Source organism: Corvus kubaryi, unplaced genomic scaffold (assembly GCF_017639235.1).
Source record: "Corvus kubaryi isolate FWS band 111438036 unplaced genomic scaffold, C.kubaryi_AGA036_p1.0 37398, whole genome shotgun sequence".
Classification (NCBI taxonomy): Eukaryota; Metazoa; Chordata; class Aves; order Passeriformes; family Corvidae; genus Corvus; species Corvus kubaryi.
The window spans coordinates 9,742,948-9,761,346 of NW_024581137.1; the positions used below are offsets into that span (position 1 = coordinate 9,742,948).

The following is an 18,399-nucleotide window of genomic DNA, read 5'->3' on the forward strand; positions in this document are numbered from 1 at the left end:
ACAGGCTTATACTAAATTAAAAACCATTACTATCAAAGTACTGCTTTTTACTCTTGTGACAACCAGTTGGGAGCCTATTACTACTGGCTGTGTTTTTGGAACTCTGTGGAGCAGACACTCAAATAAGTAGAGTTCAACAGTGTTTAAATGCCCCCTGCCTTTGGGGGTGCTCAAAATAAATACTTACTAAATAATTACTGCAGCATCTCAGAGTTATATAAACCTGCTGCTTCTGTCTTCTCATAGTTTCAGTTTAGTCAGGCAGAGGAAGAGTCATATTTAAAGAATTCTTCTGCTCATTTTATTGTAAAGGAAAAAAAACTCTAAATGCCAGAAAATACTAGGGTTGCATTATCAAACAGAAAAAACTAATAAATAAGCAAACATAAGAAAACCCTCCACTCCAAGTCATAAATAAAATGCCAAGAAAATAAAATTTCAATTACCTGATCACTAACAAGAATGTGGATGCCTGTGGGACCCTGTCTGTAAACTTGGTTGATCTGATGCAAAGGAATATTAAATGCCAAAGCAAGCTTGCGTGTGACTTCTGAGGCTGCCATCTCCTCTAAGTAGATTGCATGATAAACTACAAGAAAAAATAATTTATGTAAGCATGGTACTAGTGGGTAACAATACCTGTATGAACAAATCTGAATTTGCTTATGCTCCAGGCTTTCAAAAAATTTTAAAAGCTAAAATGTTTAGTTTACTCTCTCCCTGTTCTCACTAAAAGCACAACTCTGACAAGGGGGAGGCTTCTATATGCTCTGAGGCTGAAGGCAACTTCCACATTTTTTCCTGTATCCTGCACAAAAAGGCACAGTCATGTCAAACAGACTTAAAAATGGATCTTTAGAGAGTCACCTAAAGATGGTTTTGGAAGTAATCTTGTGCAGTCTTAAAAGAATCAGGTAATACTTACAGCCCACTTATATGCCTAAGCTGTTGCTTTAAATGCAGATGTAGGTTTTGGATTTTTTGGTAAATAAAGCCTTTTGCAACTGTCTGAATAAACTTTCTACAGATCACCTCAGAGTTGAATGCAACACAGCAAACAGAACAGTAAGACAAAGCAGCTGTTCAGTTTGGTGCTGTATTTACAGTTCTATAGCTCTATTTAACAGTGCTAGAAGCCCTTGGCAGCTCCATGTTTGCACATTGTTCTGGCTGAAGATATCCTGAGGGAAAACATGTATTTGACAGCAGCAGTATTTATTTACAGATCCTCCTCCACCTCAATTCTTGCATGGAAAATCCACAAGCACTACTGCAGTAGCCTGTACACATTTTGGCTGGGGAGAGAGGTCTCTCAAAGCCAAGAGCAAGAAAATAATAATTTCAAATAGATCCATTCTCTTAACTGTAAGAGTGACATGAATTTATGAATAAACAGTTACATTCCCATCTGTGTTGAATCAACAGCTGTCAGGAAAATACTAAAACAAGGAGCCCATTCACTACTTGGCTATTTTTCCTTGTCCAGGCTCTACAGTTTTAGTTCAGTTGCACAGAAAATGACAGCAAAATATAGCAGAAAATGGGAAAAAAATTGTTTTATTTGCATGTAGCTTTTACATGTACCTACATTTATATGGTTGATACCTTGTAACAACATGCACAGCTGACTCCAGAGCTCCTCAATTCACTACCACGTACCTAGTTAATCAAAAGACTGAAAATGCTCAATGATTTAACCTTGAGAGGTTTCAGGTTTTGTTTGCTCTGTGCAAATCACTGTTAAAGCAGTGATACCTCTGTGACACAACTTCCCATGATTTCTTTGTACACCAGAAACAGCACCTCAGCCTCTTCAGTCTCACTTTCCCCTTGCTGCTTCTCCCGTTTTCCTGCTGCAAGCCCCAGGCGCGGCCTGCTGTAAGCCCCGCCGTACCGTATATTGCACCGTTGCTGTCTCCGCCGCCCGCGTCCTGTCGTTCCAGTTGTAAGCTCTGTAAGGGCTCCTGGCACACGTAGATTGTTAAACGGGGCCTCACAGATCTGCAAGCCAAGGACATCACACGTCAGAGGAAAGGCTACGTGCACTGCAAATACAGAAGCTGATATGCCATAAATGGAGCTTTGTTATGCTAACAGGACACTTGATATGTTTTTTCTCACCGAGCCCAAAAAAATTAAATTAATCTCTAAGTAAGTGGTCTCTCAGACGCTGCTGCATTTAAACAAAATTTCAATCCATTCAGAGCTCCTGAGGACGCTGCTTGTTGGACTCCTGGAACAGGACTGCTGAGTAACAATGGCCGTTCTTCCCGAAGGGCCATTGGTACCAAATGCCCATTTCAGACGGAATCAGACACTCCCGGGACGCTGCCTGTGTTAGCACTCAACACCTGTAACCTCAAAAAGCCTCAGGCTGTTCTTAGCTCTCTGAACCACCAGTTTTGTGTCTTGGCAACAAATCCATCCGTATCCAAGAAACTGGCAGGGCCCAACTGCATGGGTGCAGCCTTACAGCCCACCTGCACCTCACCTGGGCCTGCCCTGAAGGTGTGCACAGGAGGAGAGTTTTAAACACATTGCTGCCAACTCCTGAGGCAGATCACACCAAGGCACCAAGGCCCCTCCTGACACTAACTTCCCAAATCCCCAGTTTGAGAATCCCCCATCTAAACCCACTCAGCCTCACAGTCAGCGCATCACCTGGATTTCAGTGCATTATACAGCCGAATTCCATCAGCTGGACCACAGATTTGTACCAGATCTTCTCTTGTCAGCTTTAATAAATCAGCACCTGGACAAACACAAGAGGATTTAATGGAGATTGCTGTAGCACATGAATTCTTTCTACAATAAATTGTATGTTCATTTAAACCGAGAGTAACAAACTTCACCATGACAAAAATGGAATTTGGGACACAGGAATAAGTAAAATTCAGACCAGGCTCCAGTGAATGCCAAATAAATCAGTGTGTTTTCCAAAGGTGCTGAGTTACACTTTATGGTGTTTACAGCTTTGAAACAGTAGGAGTCTGCAGAGCACATAATTCTGTGGAGAGAGATGACTGTTCTAGAGACAAACAGTGATTTTTGCTGGCATCCAAGGCAGTGTATTTTGAATACATGCAAAATATAGAGCAAAAATACTCCATGGTTTGTTACTCAATGAATTATCCCAGGCATTCAACTCATCCATCATTTCCTCTGTGCACTTAAGTTATTACAGTGCACTCGAATACAGAAGGTGCTGCTGAAGCAGAAAATGGGAGAACGGATTCTTCTGAGAAGCAGCATGAGTGTCAGCAAAGAAAACAACACTCTGAAGTATCAGTCACTGTAGCAGATGAGTGGGAAAACAGGAAAAAGAATAGTCTTTATGCATGAAAATACTCCACAGACTATCCAGCAACGTACAAATAAAAGCCAGCAAAAATAATTTATCATAGCCCTTAAATACTATAATAAAAAAACCCCCAGACCTGAGGTAGTATAATAGAAGTCACATATACCACACCTCCTTCTTCAAAAAAAAGTAGCCAGCTAGTACTTGACTTTTATGAAGATAATAATGAAAAAGAAGAAAAGTTTTCCAAGAGTCTTTGTCAGAAATTTGGTACTAAAGTTTATTGAGAAAGCTCAGCAACCCTCATAATACAAGAAACACAGGTCAAAACCTAACTGGCAGTAGAAGAATAAACTTTCCCAGAGAAGAAGCCTGGTACAAAGGGAATCCTGACAGAAGAATGAGCTAAGCCAAGAGGCAGAGCTGGCATCATACACAACACTGTCCCCATCATGTGCCACCGAAGAAAAAGGAATTTTTCTTATGGTGTGTACTGTGTCATGCCACCCTTTACACAATTCTGTGGAAGACTGAAGAAGCAAACAGCAAAACACAGCCCCACAAAGTGCATCTCTTGCCATGTCTTGTGCCCAGACATACAGTGGGAACTGCACTGCTCTTTAACAAGCAACTTAGTAAACAAATAGGTATAAATATGTATACCATAATGTTCTTAGAGAACTCTTTTCCCACACAGAACTTGCTCAGTAACACAAAGAAAGAAAAAAAGTAAACTATAGATACCTGAGAAATTTGAAAAAAGCCTTGTATAGGCAGAGAACCTATTCTTGAGCAACCATTGCTGAGTTTCCTGGATTGTGGCTGAAGGATGAAGCTGCTGTAAGAAACAAGATTGGATATGATAATTTGGATACTAAGAAACCCAAACAAAATCCAAGCCATTAAAAAAAAATCTCCCTCAGTTCAACACTTTCTTAGTACCTATTAACATCAAATGTAAATCAAATATTCTGACACAGCTATACAAATACAGTCATGATCAATACCAGAAAGCAAACACTCACATCTCCTGACCCTTGAGAGGTTCCATCTCCTTGATGATTTGGGGAAGAAGAATTGCTAGAGATTATAAAACAAAAAAAAGTATTAGTAGAATTCCATAAACCAAAATATTTAAGCATTGTTGAAAAGTAACTTGAAATTCCCAAAACAATAAATACCACAGTTGAAAGAATTAAAATACTGAAACTTGTTAAAAGAGAAAGACCATTCCACAATATATGGACCAGACCATACCACTGTAAATAATTTTTGGATGAAGTTCAAGTTTCATTTTAGTAGTTTAATTAATGCCTCAATACAAAATGGTTTCACCAATGCAATTTTTGTTGAAAAGCTTTTGAAGATATTTGTTGGAGGGTTTTCTTGCAAATTATACTGTGTATGATAGAAATGAAGACTGTTCTTACTGAGAGAAAAGCTAAAACTAGTTTCCATAGACAAGGATTAAATTACAACAGTGAAAAGGTAAAGTATTTGCTATATGACAAACGACAAGAAGTTGTTTTAAAAAATAGTAGTAAAAAAGAAAAATGGTGAGGCAGAAGTAATTACGTTATAACTGAACCATGTGATACAAATGGGATACTCTAATATATAGGTCAAAACAATCTCCCAGTTTCCCAGTGGAAACAGAACACAGTTGAATTTACTCAGAAAACATTCTGAATAAGCCTGATTGAAATGTTGCCTTTAGTGGGGTACAGAATAGAAACCCACCTGTCTGGGACACTGTAGGTGTTATGCTGAGCAGAGGTGAAAGTTGGAGCAGGAGTAGGACTGTTGTTTACAAATGTTGTCGGAGTATCAGGCCATGGTGAGCACTGAAGATAAAGAATTAAAACTTAAGTTTCTCTGGACAATACATTTTTTACTCTGATGCACACTTCTGTCATTTAAAGCCAGGGGTTTATCCACAGCGTACTCTGATTTGCAATTCCAAATAAACACTCCCTCTATCCCACACATTACATGCAGATATTCCAGGCAAAAATCAGCTCTGTTTTATCTTGGTTTTTTTTGAAGACTTCTATTCATACTGTCTTCTCTTTAAAAAAACTGAAGGTATTATTGGTGAAAGTGACAAAAGACCTGTACAGATTATTCAGTTTTAACCAAAACCAACCAACGCCCAGCCACCTGCTGGAACAAAAGTCTTTTATCCTGCACAGAGTGAAAGGGCTGTTGAAACTGCAGAGATAATGACACGACAAAAAGTGTTCAGTAAGAGTAAGTAAAGCTATGAAGCTAGATTGCACCTTGTGGATAAATTTAATGTCTCTGCCCTGACAGCAATCAAATACAAACGGAATTTTCAGTAGAAATTTTGTAAATTCAGAATTTTAAATAATTTACTGCAGGACTAAAATTATGCTTAGTTACATGGACTGATTTTTCTGAACTGCTTGGTAAACCAGAATTTTTTACACAAACTTAAGTCATCACACGTATATGGTAAGACAGCTGTCCAATTCTGTCAGTCTTTTTTTGGATATTTTTTAAAATCATCATGATAAAGCTTTTCAAAACAAGGCTACCTTTTAGTGCTTCCAACAGTATTAAAAATACAGTATTTTAAAGAAAAACAAAAAACACCGAACAGGTTTTTATATGTTCAAAGACATGATTAAAATGAGCAAGTAGCCCAAGATTAGGTAAGCTAAGACCATGCCTGTTAAGACAACAAAGATTTCTGATATATTTATCATGCACCAGCTAAACACCTTGTAAGAAATTTCCAGATTTGTATCACGGCCCTGTAGAACAGAGAGGAAGGAGGAGGGGAACTATGACTTAATATCAATGGAAACTTGTTTCAACAATTTTGTGTTGAAAAATCCTTCCTCTGTCTGGGGGAAACAGTAAATAAGTGAACACCAGCTGGCATCTTCTGTAAGAGAGTTAACAACATTTCGGTGCTGGACCCCATTTTTCACTTGTCAGCATAAGATGGCAAGTTCCCCAGCATGGCACATGGAATTAAAATAAATCTGTCTTGCATGCAAATAGCTTAAACATGAGGAACTTCCTTTATCTGTCCAAGATTTGACTCAAAGCAGGCCTTTTTGTTAGCCACAGTGTCCAGTCTTTCATTATGTGGTCAAAGCCACCCTTTGGGCTACAAACAGTGCCCCCTGCACAGAGCATGCTCCTCTATGACCTTGCAAGGTGACACTTTCCTCCTCCAATTCTGTATATTCCCACCTGTTGTCTCTCTTCTCAAGCTCATTTTAATGTTACATTAAAAATGTTACATTACATCAGGTAGTTAGAAGTAGCCTTCATTCCTTAAATATGTGGTCCAAAGCTGTAATTTTAAAATCAAAGCTCAACATAGTAATGTTAACTTTGTTCTTCTGAAATATTTTGGAAGTGCAATTAAAATTCTTAGATTTTGTGACATTCTCTTCCTAAATTTTAATCCAAGATGTTTATGTGGACACACAAATCCAAGTTGCACATCCTTAGCCACCATTCCCTTACAAGATTCTAGCCACCATATATTTAAATTCAGGGGCAGAGAAGAATGCACTGGTGCCAGAGAACAACTTTTGAGCCATTCCCAAGGTAGGTACTGCAGTCAGTGTTTCTGTCCTTCAAACCCAGCTGAAGTTCTTCACAACGAAGCTCTGGGTTTAAATCCAGGAAGAAGCACATTTGAAGTATTCAGAAAAATAAAATCCCAACCCGAAGCAAGCTGCCTTTCTTCTCCCATAAACTTGCTTTCCTAGCTTGTCTCCTATGCCAGCAAAAACACCACTAACTATCCACTGAGACTCAACAGGCTGGTTAAAAGAAAAAATAAATAGTAAATGTAATACTACTGCAACACATCTATTGCCTCCATTCTCCTTTTTCTGTCTTACAGGTTGTGGAGGGAAAAATGAGTATTTGAGCACTGAGATAATTCTGAAAGGTTCAAGGAACAAGAAAATCTTCCAGCAATTCACCTGAGCTGATTATGCTTTTGGAATCACTCTCATGCACAAAGGTCCTGCACTTCACGAACTGGACTAAGCAAATGCCTGGCCACCAAATCCATTAACACTACAAAAACTAAGCAAGGATGTCTTTTCTAACATACTGCATGAAGATTCTGGATTGAGGGGGGTGAGGGTTACAAGGGAAATGGATCACAGAAAGTGACACTGCTTCCCTGAAAAAGCAGCTGCCATTGTCACTGTCAGTGACAGAACACTGGACTTCATCCTTGTGCTCTGATAGATCAGGATGTTTCTTATATTCCTAAGCCAAAACTGAGTTAACCAAAGGACATTCAGCAAGCTAATGATGCTAATACAGAAGTCCCTGACCAATGGACACAAACCTAGGAGAAAATGTCACCCTGTCACAAGGAAGCATTCAACTCCATAAAAAGCCCTCACAGAAGGAAGAGTAGTGGCATTATATCTTTACCTGTAATAAACAACTAATATATACTGATGAATTTACCAAGATCATGTTTTTGAGGTCTCAAGACTAACTGCCCTTCATTACTAGCACACTGCTACTGATACTACTATACTCCAGAAACTGTCCTATTTCCAAACGTGGATTAATTCCGAAGGAGAAAACTATTTTGGTTTCAAGATGTTGAACAGCCTTCTGTATAGGCCATGAATGAAGTTACGAAGTTTTCTGAGTTAAAAAAAGAGATAAGAAATCTTTCTAAGTATGACTTATCAGATTTAGGACATATAGCATTTAAACTCAGAACATTCCTAACTGCAGAGGAATTGCAAAATCTCAAGTTATTCTAAGCCATGGTTTAATGTAATATCCCTTCCTACTCCCAGTGTACCGGAATCTGCCCAAATTTGTGCCTTACAAGAGAGCAAAACTGAACCTTGGCAAAGAACTCCATACTATATTCAAAGTATATAAAGAACTCCATACTATGTTCAAATAAACATGAAAACAAAATACAAAACCAAAATACAGTAAGTCTAATTTGTTCTCCAACTTAGACTTAATATATACTTGGACACACAGCACCTCCTTAGAGAACAAAGCATCAATTTTCTTATACGTGGTACGGAGCTTTTTCAATCTTTCACGTCCATAACTTAACGTTCCAATTTATTTCAAGGTCTATACCTGGAAGTCTTTTAACTTCCATGTGCTCTGTAATCAGCTCCGTCTGCAAAAAATGACCATTTGACAAAGTTTAATCAAATAGTAGTGTATATATTCTAGCTTGTGACATATAATATACACTAATATAAAAATCAACCAAAACACCACAGACAGAAAAAAGTGCGAAGGCCCAACTACCACAACACAAATTTTCCCACTTTTACAAATTCAAAGCAGGGGACAGAAACTGGTGGAGTTTTTTCCCTTTTTCATTACATAAGCACTAACTTTTATATACTAAGAAGAAAACAAAGTGCCTCCTTCATAAAATGACCCCTGAATGAAGGTCACCTGTACGTTACCATCCCCTTTGAGGTCCAGAAGGCAAGGTTCAATTTGTAGCCGTTTATATTTACAGAAAAAGTTAACACTCCATAGTTTGAAGAAGAGTCTAACAAACAGTTTAACTGTGTGTCTTGTCTGTTTGGACAATACTGAGATAAACACTGCAGAAACGGCAGTGAATGCACTGAATTTCAATACATCCGGTGAATTCAGAGAAGTAATGGAAAAGCTTATCTAGATGGTATTCATATGAAAATAAGTGATAAGGGAAAGATGGGTGATAGTAGTTAGAAAAAAGCCCCTCTGGTTCTTTGAAAGGACAGAAAAGCAGAGCAGAACGACCATTCTGAAAGGAAGCTTCACCAAACTCCTTGCTTTGTGTTAGAAACACATACAAATTAAATTGGAAAGAAAACACATTAGATTCAATGATTTTCTGGAGAAAGCATAGTAAGAAACCAATCTGTCCAAATCCAATTGTGACTGAGCTGGAAATAATCACATAGGAGAAAAAGAAAAAAAAGAAACAAAAATGGAAATATCTAACAAATAAAACAGCAGAATCTTGGGAGAGGTAAAATAAAAAAGCCAACATACAAAATGTGATGCAAAAGGCAATAATGAAAAGGAAAGGTTAGGTTAGGTGTAGTAGGAGGATAAGAATTCACAGCTTTAAAAAGGCAGAGAAATATAGATTGGATCAACATTAATGTCTGGAATTCAAGAGAAGGTAACAGAGTACTATTTCTGGGCATCTAGGAAGCAGCACAGACTAAGGAACAGTCAGCAGTCTTGACTGCATCTAGTAAAATACATTCCAAATAATTCCGGTTTGGGTTTTTTTTTCTCTAATAGAGCTACAGCTCCAACAGGACACACGAAGTAAAAAGATCCATCATATAGAAACACATAACATGTGAAAGAATGTCCAACTCATACTTAAAACATCGGGAAACACATCTTCACTTTCTGTCTCAGCACCTCTGTGACAACATTACCGCATATACGGAACATTTGATCTGCACGTCTCAGGCAAGTCTGGAAGCAGCCAAAGCTTCCGATGGCCACATTTGGGAAGACAGATTTGCAAGGACAGAATTGCTTTAAGTAGAAAATTTATCACCCCTTTTTACAGGTTCCATATTTACAGAGCCCACAAGAATAAGCCTGTCTGGTGACAAGAGAAAAAGGCCAATGAATTGGCCTTCAAGATGTAGATCAGATACTCCTTTTCTAGATCAAAAAAACAAGTTTTACATTCAACTTCTATATTTAATACCAGTACTGAGTGCATAGCAATTACCAAGGCTTCACTACGAATACAGAAAAAATAGTGCTTCTTGGTATTTTTTATGGGCTTGGTGATTTCTAATAATTTTGCTAATGATAAAAATCATTGTAATGATGGAAATACCATGTGTTGAAATCTGCAAACAATACCAAGTTAGCAAGGCTGAAAGGATTTCATGTAACATGGATAAAATTCAAAATGGTCTCAACAAACTGACCAAATTATCTCAAGACAGCATTTTATCACAGGCAAATGAGAAACAGGAATAGTGACCTGCACAATTAAGAGAAGGAAAGCTGTACATAGCTGCTATTCAAAATAGGCTGTGGGTCATTATCCTTTGTGTGCTTTGGGAAAGGCATCAGAAGTCCAGTAATGTCCTACCTAAGCTTTTCTTCACTACAATTGAGGTAATGTAGAATTAAGGTACTTCATAGAAGCTTAGTCTTCCAAGAGATTGTTAAGGAAGGGTTAGACAACTTCTAGGTAGGATTTAGCTAAGGTTTGTCCTACTCTGGACAATGGATTTGTCTTACCTGTTTAAAAATACCTTTCTCTATTATTCTTCCTATAAGCAACAATCATTCAATGAAATACTTGTAACAGCACGAGAAGAGAAAGACATAGAAATCCATCCAAGGACAAGCTTCAAAAAATGCTTTATAAGCAAAAGTGATAAAAGCCTGTTTTCTCCTGCCTCTCCCCCAGGGCCAGCTGGAACAAGTAAAAGAATGTACTGCCAAAGAATCATAAAGGTGCACCTTAAAATGAAGAATAAAAACCAAAAAAACCCAACAGTCAAGAATAGTAGAAGGTAAATTCAGACAGCGTAGTGCATACAATAGTTTTGGGTTCACAAAACAGAAAATCCAAATATCCTCCAAAGAACCAATCTGACTAATATTGCTTGTTCCTTCCCAGCCACTTGCATGGGTTATAAACAGCAAGAGGCATACGCTGAAGTATTTTAAAACCTAAATGTAAAACCTTATACATCACTTTCACAGATCATAAATACAAACCAAATCATGCCTGAGGGACAGAAGTCAGACAGTCATTGCTTAAGCACTGTTTGGAAAGAGCTTCAACACAGTATGCCTGTTTAAAGAACAGTCAAATAATTGCCTTCCACAGTCACATTATTAATTGACATTTAAACCTGCCAAATGAAAGATGTGGAATTGTTCCTCCTTAAGGAACAGCATTTAAGAAATCTAAAATGCTAATAACCCTTGGCAGGACGACTGCACAGGACATATGTCAGGGAGGGCACAGGATACATGTCAGATTCCTTCTGAGGTGCACATATAGGGTTAACATTAACACAGATCATGAAGATGAGCTGACTCTTCTGAACTGCATTAAACCTGCTTGGAGCACAGTATGTAGACAGCTAAAGGAAAAATCACTAAGAAGCATCTGCAACACAACGTGGCTTCTTAAAAGTACTGAGGTACATGAAAATTTCTACTGAATCTAAGTACAAATAGGAACAAACCACTAAATGTCACTGTTCTTACTACCACTAATTACACATGGATAGGAAAGAAAAAAGCTGTTTCATTTAATGCCATATAAACTGAAAGTTCTTGACTTTTAAGTTACACAGTCCCTCTGCAACAGTTTAAGTGTTAGATTTAGGAAGGATTCCTTTGCTGAAAATAAACATGGAGTAATTGGGATACATAGAAGTGAATAAAATTAAGACACAGCAATCAAAGTATTTTTACTTTACATAATGGAAGTTTCTCCTATATCTAACACTGCACAAGGTATCTTGCATAATCAAAAGGTAAGCAGAAGTCCCTTACACTGCCTCGCTTTGCCAGAGAATCACCGTAGTCTGCTGGCAAAGTCCGCTTGCTGGACTTTTTCTGCTCATGTTCAACTGCATCTTCAATTATAGGCTCAAGCCTCATCTGGACAAACACCAAAGATGTGGATCAATTTCTTTTCATTATACAGTGAGGAAAGATCTAAAAGCCTTTTAAAAACTTCTGAAATATTTAGAAAACTGCATAGAACTCACTGATGTTTTAATAAAAAAACCTACTGAGGCTCTGGCCTTAAATTCAGTAATCTCTGAAAAATAGACTTTGAAGCTCAAACTTGGAAATTAAACTTTAGAGTCCCCCCTTTTTTTTCCTTTTCATCTGCAAGATTTTGAAATCTGTATCAAAAGTCTTGCTCAAGGGTTCAGTACAGTCAGTCAAACAGTGTTCAATCTAAAGTGTGTTTTAATACAAGCATCTACTGAGTATCTAAATCCAAGTTTACTAAACAAAATCTTAAAATTTCATGTTGCTGCTTGCTGGAAAAGTTTGTCAAATAAAAAGCTTATCTGTGCAGAACTAATTCTTCCCCAACCCTTCCAAGACTGCAGCTACGTAATGTGCTGTATCTACATATAATCTCTTCAGTCAGCAGATGCAATTTTATGTTGTTACCTCTGTAAGAACTGTGGTGTCATATGAAGGCTGATACTTCTCTTTTTCATGTGCAGTTCGCTTTTCCATCTTTTCTCTGTCTGTTTTCTGTTTTCTGTCTGCTCCTTTGGGCTAAAAATGAACAGTTATGTGAACATGAACACAAGTGGAATATGGTTTTATAACTGACATCTGATCTTGGACATGAACCATTACAAGCAGTAATATAACGATTTCGCATATGTTTATGAGAACTTTACTTAGAGACTTAAGGATCTGTTTTCTAATGTTACCTTAAAAACTTTGATTTGACAACTGGCTGAATGCAGATGATCTGTATATTCTCCATTTTCAGTCTGTTTAAAGGTGTCAACCTGAATCCTAAAAGGAACTCCTTTCTCTCCTCCGTGTTTACGAGGGGTAAATTCAGTGCTGATACAATGTACCTGAAAAAAAACCAATGACCAAACAAAAAGGACCCTCAGAAGCATTTCAGGCATGAACTTTATTATATGTTACACACATCACATAAACAGCTTCTTGTAAGTATTAGCAGAGCTATAAAAGGTCACTGACTGGAAGAGTTTTTCATCTCATGCACCCTCATCTCAGGGTATTTTCAAATATGCCCAACTCCTTTAAAAGTCCACAGACCTTTTAATCATGTGTGTAATTGCTTCAGGTGCTACATCAGAATGAAGACTGGGTTTATAAGCTATAAAGACCCCTTAAGGATATCTAAGGAGAAAATCAGGGCAATACAAGGAATTATGAACAATGTCACTGGACAGTGCTCCCAATTTTTTGCTTCCTTATGGAATTTTAAGCGAGCCTTTAGAATGAGTGAATTATACTTGCATAATATCAGTTCCATTTTCAGTTTTTTATCTTTCTTATAAGGAAATGCATTAAAAAAATTTCCATAATTTATCTCACAGTTCTTCAAGATAACCACATTTTAGCAATTATGTAACTCTTACTAAAAAAAGTATCTTTTATTGTACTAGGTCAAAGTTAATTTACTGACAATACAGAATTTAACCTATTTTGACAGCCAGAGTAAGGAATATTGCTACCTGAAACTTTACACCTATACTTTTTTTATAATGAAATCAGATCCGAGACAAAAGTAAGCAATGTGAATATGAGCATTCTATCTAAATAATTTACAAAGGACGTTCAGTTGCCCTGAATATCAAATACACAAATAATAGAATTCCTATAAGGAAACCTACTGACATAGTAAGAAACCTCTTTTTGAGTGTCTGATTTAGAACCCTTTTTTTGTAGGACAATAATTTTCATTTTGAATCCTTAAGCCAAGCTTCTGCTGGAAGTAGTAGTGAGAGTTACTGAGAGGAATGTAAGTTAATTCTTACACTTCCTACAACTGAATAGTTTAACCATGAGAGCTTTCTTCAAAGAGCTTTTTGAAAGCTTTTTATCTATATTTTGCTATAAACCAAAATTAAACAGAAAAATCTTACTAGGGACTCTAACAGACCTGTGAACCTGTGTTTTTTCACAAAGATAGTATTTAATGGCCACCCCCAAATAATAAATCAAGAAGCTTTGCAGTTCAAATATACTGCTGTTTGTGACCTGAAAGGCACCAAACACAGACATCCAGTCAAATAAAGTTTCAAACCTGAATAAAAGCAGATGTACATTTTGTTGGATCCCATAAAAATTCAACTGCATTGAGCTGGCTTGGATTTGTCTTGATGTCAATGACTCCAACAGACATTGGAATATCTATTAAAATAAGTAGCATACATTTCAGAACAATCATGCAGCAAGAAAACACTATAAATAAATTGTAATAAAAGGTTACCGTCAGCATACACAAGGTAGGATGGAAAAATGTGGGCTTTGGTGGCTTGACCAGTTTCTTAGAACTGATACACAGAATATTAGTATATTCAACATACAGAGTGCTCAAGGTTTTGGGTGCTTTTTCGTTCTCCTCCCCTGCTGCGACCCCTGAAGTCATGCACTAAAAATGATCAAGTTACACAAAGTACCAAAACCATGTTTGTACCATTTTCACAGTCTAATAGAGAAAGTTACTTTTGCATGTGTTCTAATTACTGCAACACTTAGCAACTGAAATTAGAAAGATTATCAAACGTGTAGGGTTGCAGAGTTGCTATCTTACTTTAACAGCACTTAAAAGTTCGAAAAAAATGTTAAAGTGGTAAGAACATTTATATTCAAAACACACATTATGACAAAGCAGCATCCAAAAATCTGGTCTGTCCTTTTTCACCAGCCCCAGCATAAATGTGAACGTGATCAATTTAAATTTGGAAATTGAATGCTATAATGGCAACAAATAGAAACAATTGTACCTAAGTCGAGAAGTCTGTCCCCAGGGCGGTTCCACTTCCAACCCTCTAGCTGCTGGTGCTCTGTATACTGCAACCTTCTGTCATGGAACACAACTCTTATAATGCTCTAAAAAAGAAGAAAACAAGCCTGTGATGAGCCACAGAGTCACTACACATTTAGAAACAGACTAAAGATAAAGCACTAAAACACCCCAAAATAGCCACAGTGCCAATAAATACATATATACAGCAAAAATTCTGGCAACCATCAGTATCCCAAAATATTCCAGAACACAGAAATAGAACTGAGCAGTAGGAGATACTTGAAAATGTGGTAAAAATGCAAGGGAGAATGACGTCTGATCGGATACTCTAAAGGTCACTATGAATTACATACAGTGAACTGAGCAACACTGACAGCACAGTATCAACGCTGTGTAGACAACACCAAATTATTTAAGAAAGCAAATACCAAAGATTCCATTTATTATGAAAAGTGGTGAATATTACTTGATCATTCTTTCACTGGGAATTCTCTGAATTTCTGTAACACATTTTAAGAAACAAAATAGGAAATTCCCTTCCTAGTACTTGTAAGATATTTACAAAAAATCTTTGATTTTAATTAATAGAAAGAATTTAAAAGTTCCAAATAAAAAGTTCCAAACTTTCTCAACTACTCTAGATGAAATATTCATCCAGAGCAACTACACCATAATTAACTTTATTCAGCTAGAAGCAATTATCTAACAATACCCATTTTTGTGGCCAGTTTTGGTGCTGCCAAATTAATGCACATACAAAGCAATTTGTTACACAGAGGCTGGGAAAATTACTGTACACATTGATTGTTACCCAACAAATAGATTGCAGACAAATTTGCATTTTTTTTTCCATTTTTCTAGTCTTCCTTGTACTAACAGCAGCTAAAAGTGTCCACAAAACCCAAGAACTTTTAAATGGAGTGCCTCTTCCAGATGGATTGCATTTCCTTGGGTTTATTTCAAAGATAACAGAAAGCAAATGTGTGCGTGCATGTACACGTACAAACACACACAAACACACCATTCCTTCTGCACTGCAAACTGGCAAGTCTGGAACTTGGAAATATCCACAGCCACCTTCAATGCCATGAAACGACTTCTTTGGTAAAGTACTGGGATTCCAATATTTGTCTGAAGGGGAGAATTTATTTCTAAACTTTTATGCTGCTTTACCCTATTCTACCTACCAAACAACTCATCACCCACATACAAACCTAGGAAATTACAGCAGAGAGACACCCCAGGGCTACAAGGACATAGCACCTAAGGGGGCAAAATAGTCCACATGCTTATTACAGCAAGTCACCATGCCAGGTTGTAAAACGTTTAATTACACAATTCTCAAATCTCATTTTTATGCTCATGCTTAATTCTTCCTGAAATGATCCCTGAACAAGCATCCCACAAACAATTAAGAACAAGGCACAGAACTCTGCAAGCAAGCCAAAGTTGACAAATTACAGAGCCCAAAGCTGGCAGGTAAAGATTCAGCCTCCCCCAGGCACACTGTTCTGGTGCATTTATCAGCACCACTTTCAAAGTGACTTTAATTGAAGTTTTTCCCTTCTTTACTAATACCTGAATAAGATTTTTTTGAGAATTCAATAAAATCAATAATCATCAGGTCCTTAGAAGAAAAATCCAAACCCCTCCATCAGTTCTTTTAATCATTCGTACTCTTAATTGGGTAGTTTTTCAGTTTGCCTCATTTTCATAGCTCATACAATACCTCAGATCCACAGTACTTTCTACTAACATTGAAGTACAAGGAGACAAACCTGGAATTGAGGAAAGGGGCTCAGCTGTGGAATAAACAGCTCAACAAGCAGCAAAATTAGAGATCCATTCTCCTATGGATATATCTCCAATATCCCACTGCTGCAAAACTCACAGGTTGGCTCCATGTGTTTTCTGCGACATTTCTTACGAAACATGCTCACAATACCTCCACTTCTATCTAAATGATCCTCTACCTTCATGTCACCTCTCCTAATCACTTGAAATGGACAATGTGATGGCTCAAAAGACACTGGACACAAAATCTACAGACAACTATCTTAAGCTGTGCATAAATACTTAGGTCTTCAGTGCACACAAGTGTGCATTGGATACTCATATCCATACGTTTTTATTTGTAAACATCGCTGGTCCACATATTCTGACCAAATACCTAGTGACAGCACAAAAAAAAAAATCCATAAAGTAGACAATCTCTTGTTTGTTAGTAATGCTATCTAGTGAACTTAAAACTCACCTTCACCAGCTTTCCATTGATCTCTGGTATGTCTCCAGCTTTCCGATTATCTAGCATCCGTATCTCATAGGACTGACCTTTAAAGAGAAAAAAACCTGCATCAGTAAAAGAGTAGGAGCACAAGGCTATTCTGTGTTTAATGCATTTAGATTACCTTTGGTTCACAGTAGACAAGGACACCAGTACCTGAAACCTGAGTTTGAGAGATCCAGATAGCAACGTGCACTTCGCAGCATGCAAATTAACACAACAAAGTAAAACTTTTTGGTCCCTCTAAAACTAGAGATAATTTCAAAGTTCAATTATCTCATTTTGCGTCAAGTGTAAGTACTTGCTTCTCTGTTTGTTTGTCTGAAGACAAACATTTCAAGGCTGAATTCCTTTCTTTTTTAAAACTGATGAACGGCAACATACTGAGAAACCATTAATTGGTCTTCCAAAACAAACTCTTGCAGAGTTTTTATACTTTTCCCAAAACATAAATACTATTCTCCCATGTTTAATTTTGTCCATGTACCTGTTGCCTTTGTATAATTTTTATGCTTTGTAAGATTTCAGAAATAGACCTCTAAAAGAGACAGCTACTGGTTATATCAACAGTATGAGCAAACCTATCTTTCCAGTGAATATGATAAACTGTTGTGCTTCAAAAGAGGCAAAGCTCGTAGCAATTTATTTAACTACAAGGATTTTTTTCCTTCCAGAATGAGGTGCACATATTAATTTGCAAAATCACATCTCCCCAACTAAAACATGTTCACTAAGATGAAATGCAGTAAAATATTCACCTACACTGCCTTTCAGGCTACCTTTACGGTCCAGTGTATAACACCTTAAAAGACATTCTGAGTTGCCCTACAAGGCAATAACCCTGTGAATGAGCAAATGATTTCTTCATCTCCTTTCAGTTTTCATAGACTGATGTTACTTCCAACTATAGACCATTTCAGGGTTTTTTTGCTGGACACAATTAGCATATTTATGGATATACTCTACACATATACAGGCTTTCTTCACCCAAGCATCACGTGAACATTGATACAGTCATTGATGACATAAATCCATACAAAACAGATGTTCACCTAGTGCAGCTGAGTAAAAAATACAAAACTTCTCCTCCTACATATAACAGGAGGAAACTTTTCCTGTTAGTATGATTCGTTCAATTACCAGTCTTATTCTACCCACACAGCTATAACATGTAAGTTCAACTGTATTTAACGTCAGCATTTTTCAATTCTAGCAATATTAATAAACTTTCTCAAGTATTTCTCTGTTCTCTCTCAACTTTTTTTTTGGGAGGTAGGGAGG

The 18,399-nt window shown here is 37.3% G+C and overlaps 1 protein-coding gene across 4 annotated transcripts in view; it reads right to left on the reverse strand.

Annotated features, from left to right (window-relative positions):
* Window positions 1–18,399, reverse strand: part of UBP1 (upstream binding protein 1) — a 35,856-nt gene that overhangs the window by 2,799 nt on the left and 14,658 nt on the right. The window contains exons 3-14 of one of the 4 annotated variants that reach the window (XM_042044195.1): window positions 17,089–17,165; window positions 14,812–14,917; window positions 14,109–14,215; window positions 12,754–12,906; window positions 12,482–12,592; window positions 11,846–11,953; window positions 5,042–5,145; window positions 4,327–4,381; window positions 4,046–4,136; window positions 2,662–2,752; window positions 1,895–2,001; window positions 447–589 (exon numbers count right to left, since the gene is read on the reverse strand). In XM_042044195.1, coding sequence (XP_041900129.1) covers window positions 447–589; window positions 1,895–2,001; window positions 2,662–2,752; window positions 4,046–4,136; window positions 4,327–4,381; window positions 5,042–5,145; window positions 11,846–11,953; window positions 12,482–12,592; window positions 12,754–12,906; window positions 14,109–14,215; window positions 14,812–14,917; window positions 17,089–17,165 — 1,253 coding nt within the window. Of the gene's footprint in view, window positions 1–446; window positions 590–1,894; window positions 2,002–2,661; window positions 2,753–4,045; window positions 4,140–4,326; window positions 4,382–5,041; window positions 5,146–11,845; window positions 11,954–12,481; window positions 12,593–12,753; window positions 12,907–14,108; window positions 14,216–14,811; window positions 14,918–17,088; window positions 17,166–18,399 lie in introns of all 4 variants that reach the window. The other 3 variants (XM_042044194.1, XM_042044197.1, XM_042044196.1) reach the window with 3 other exon arrangements.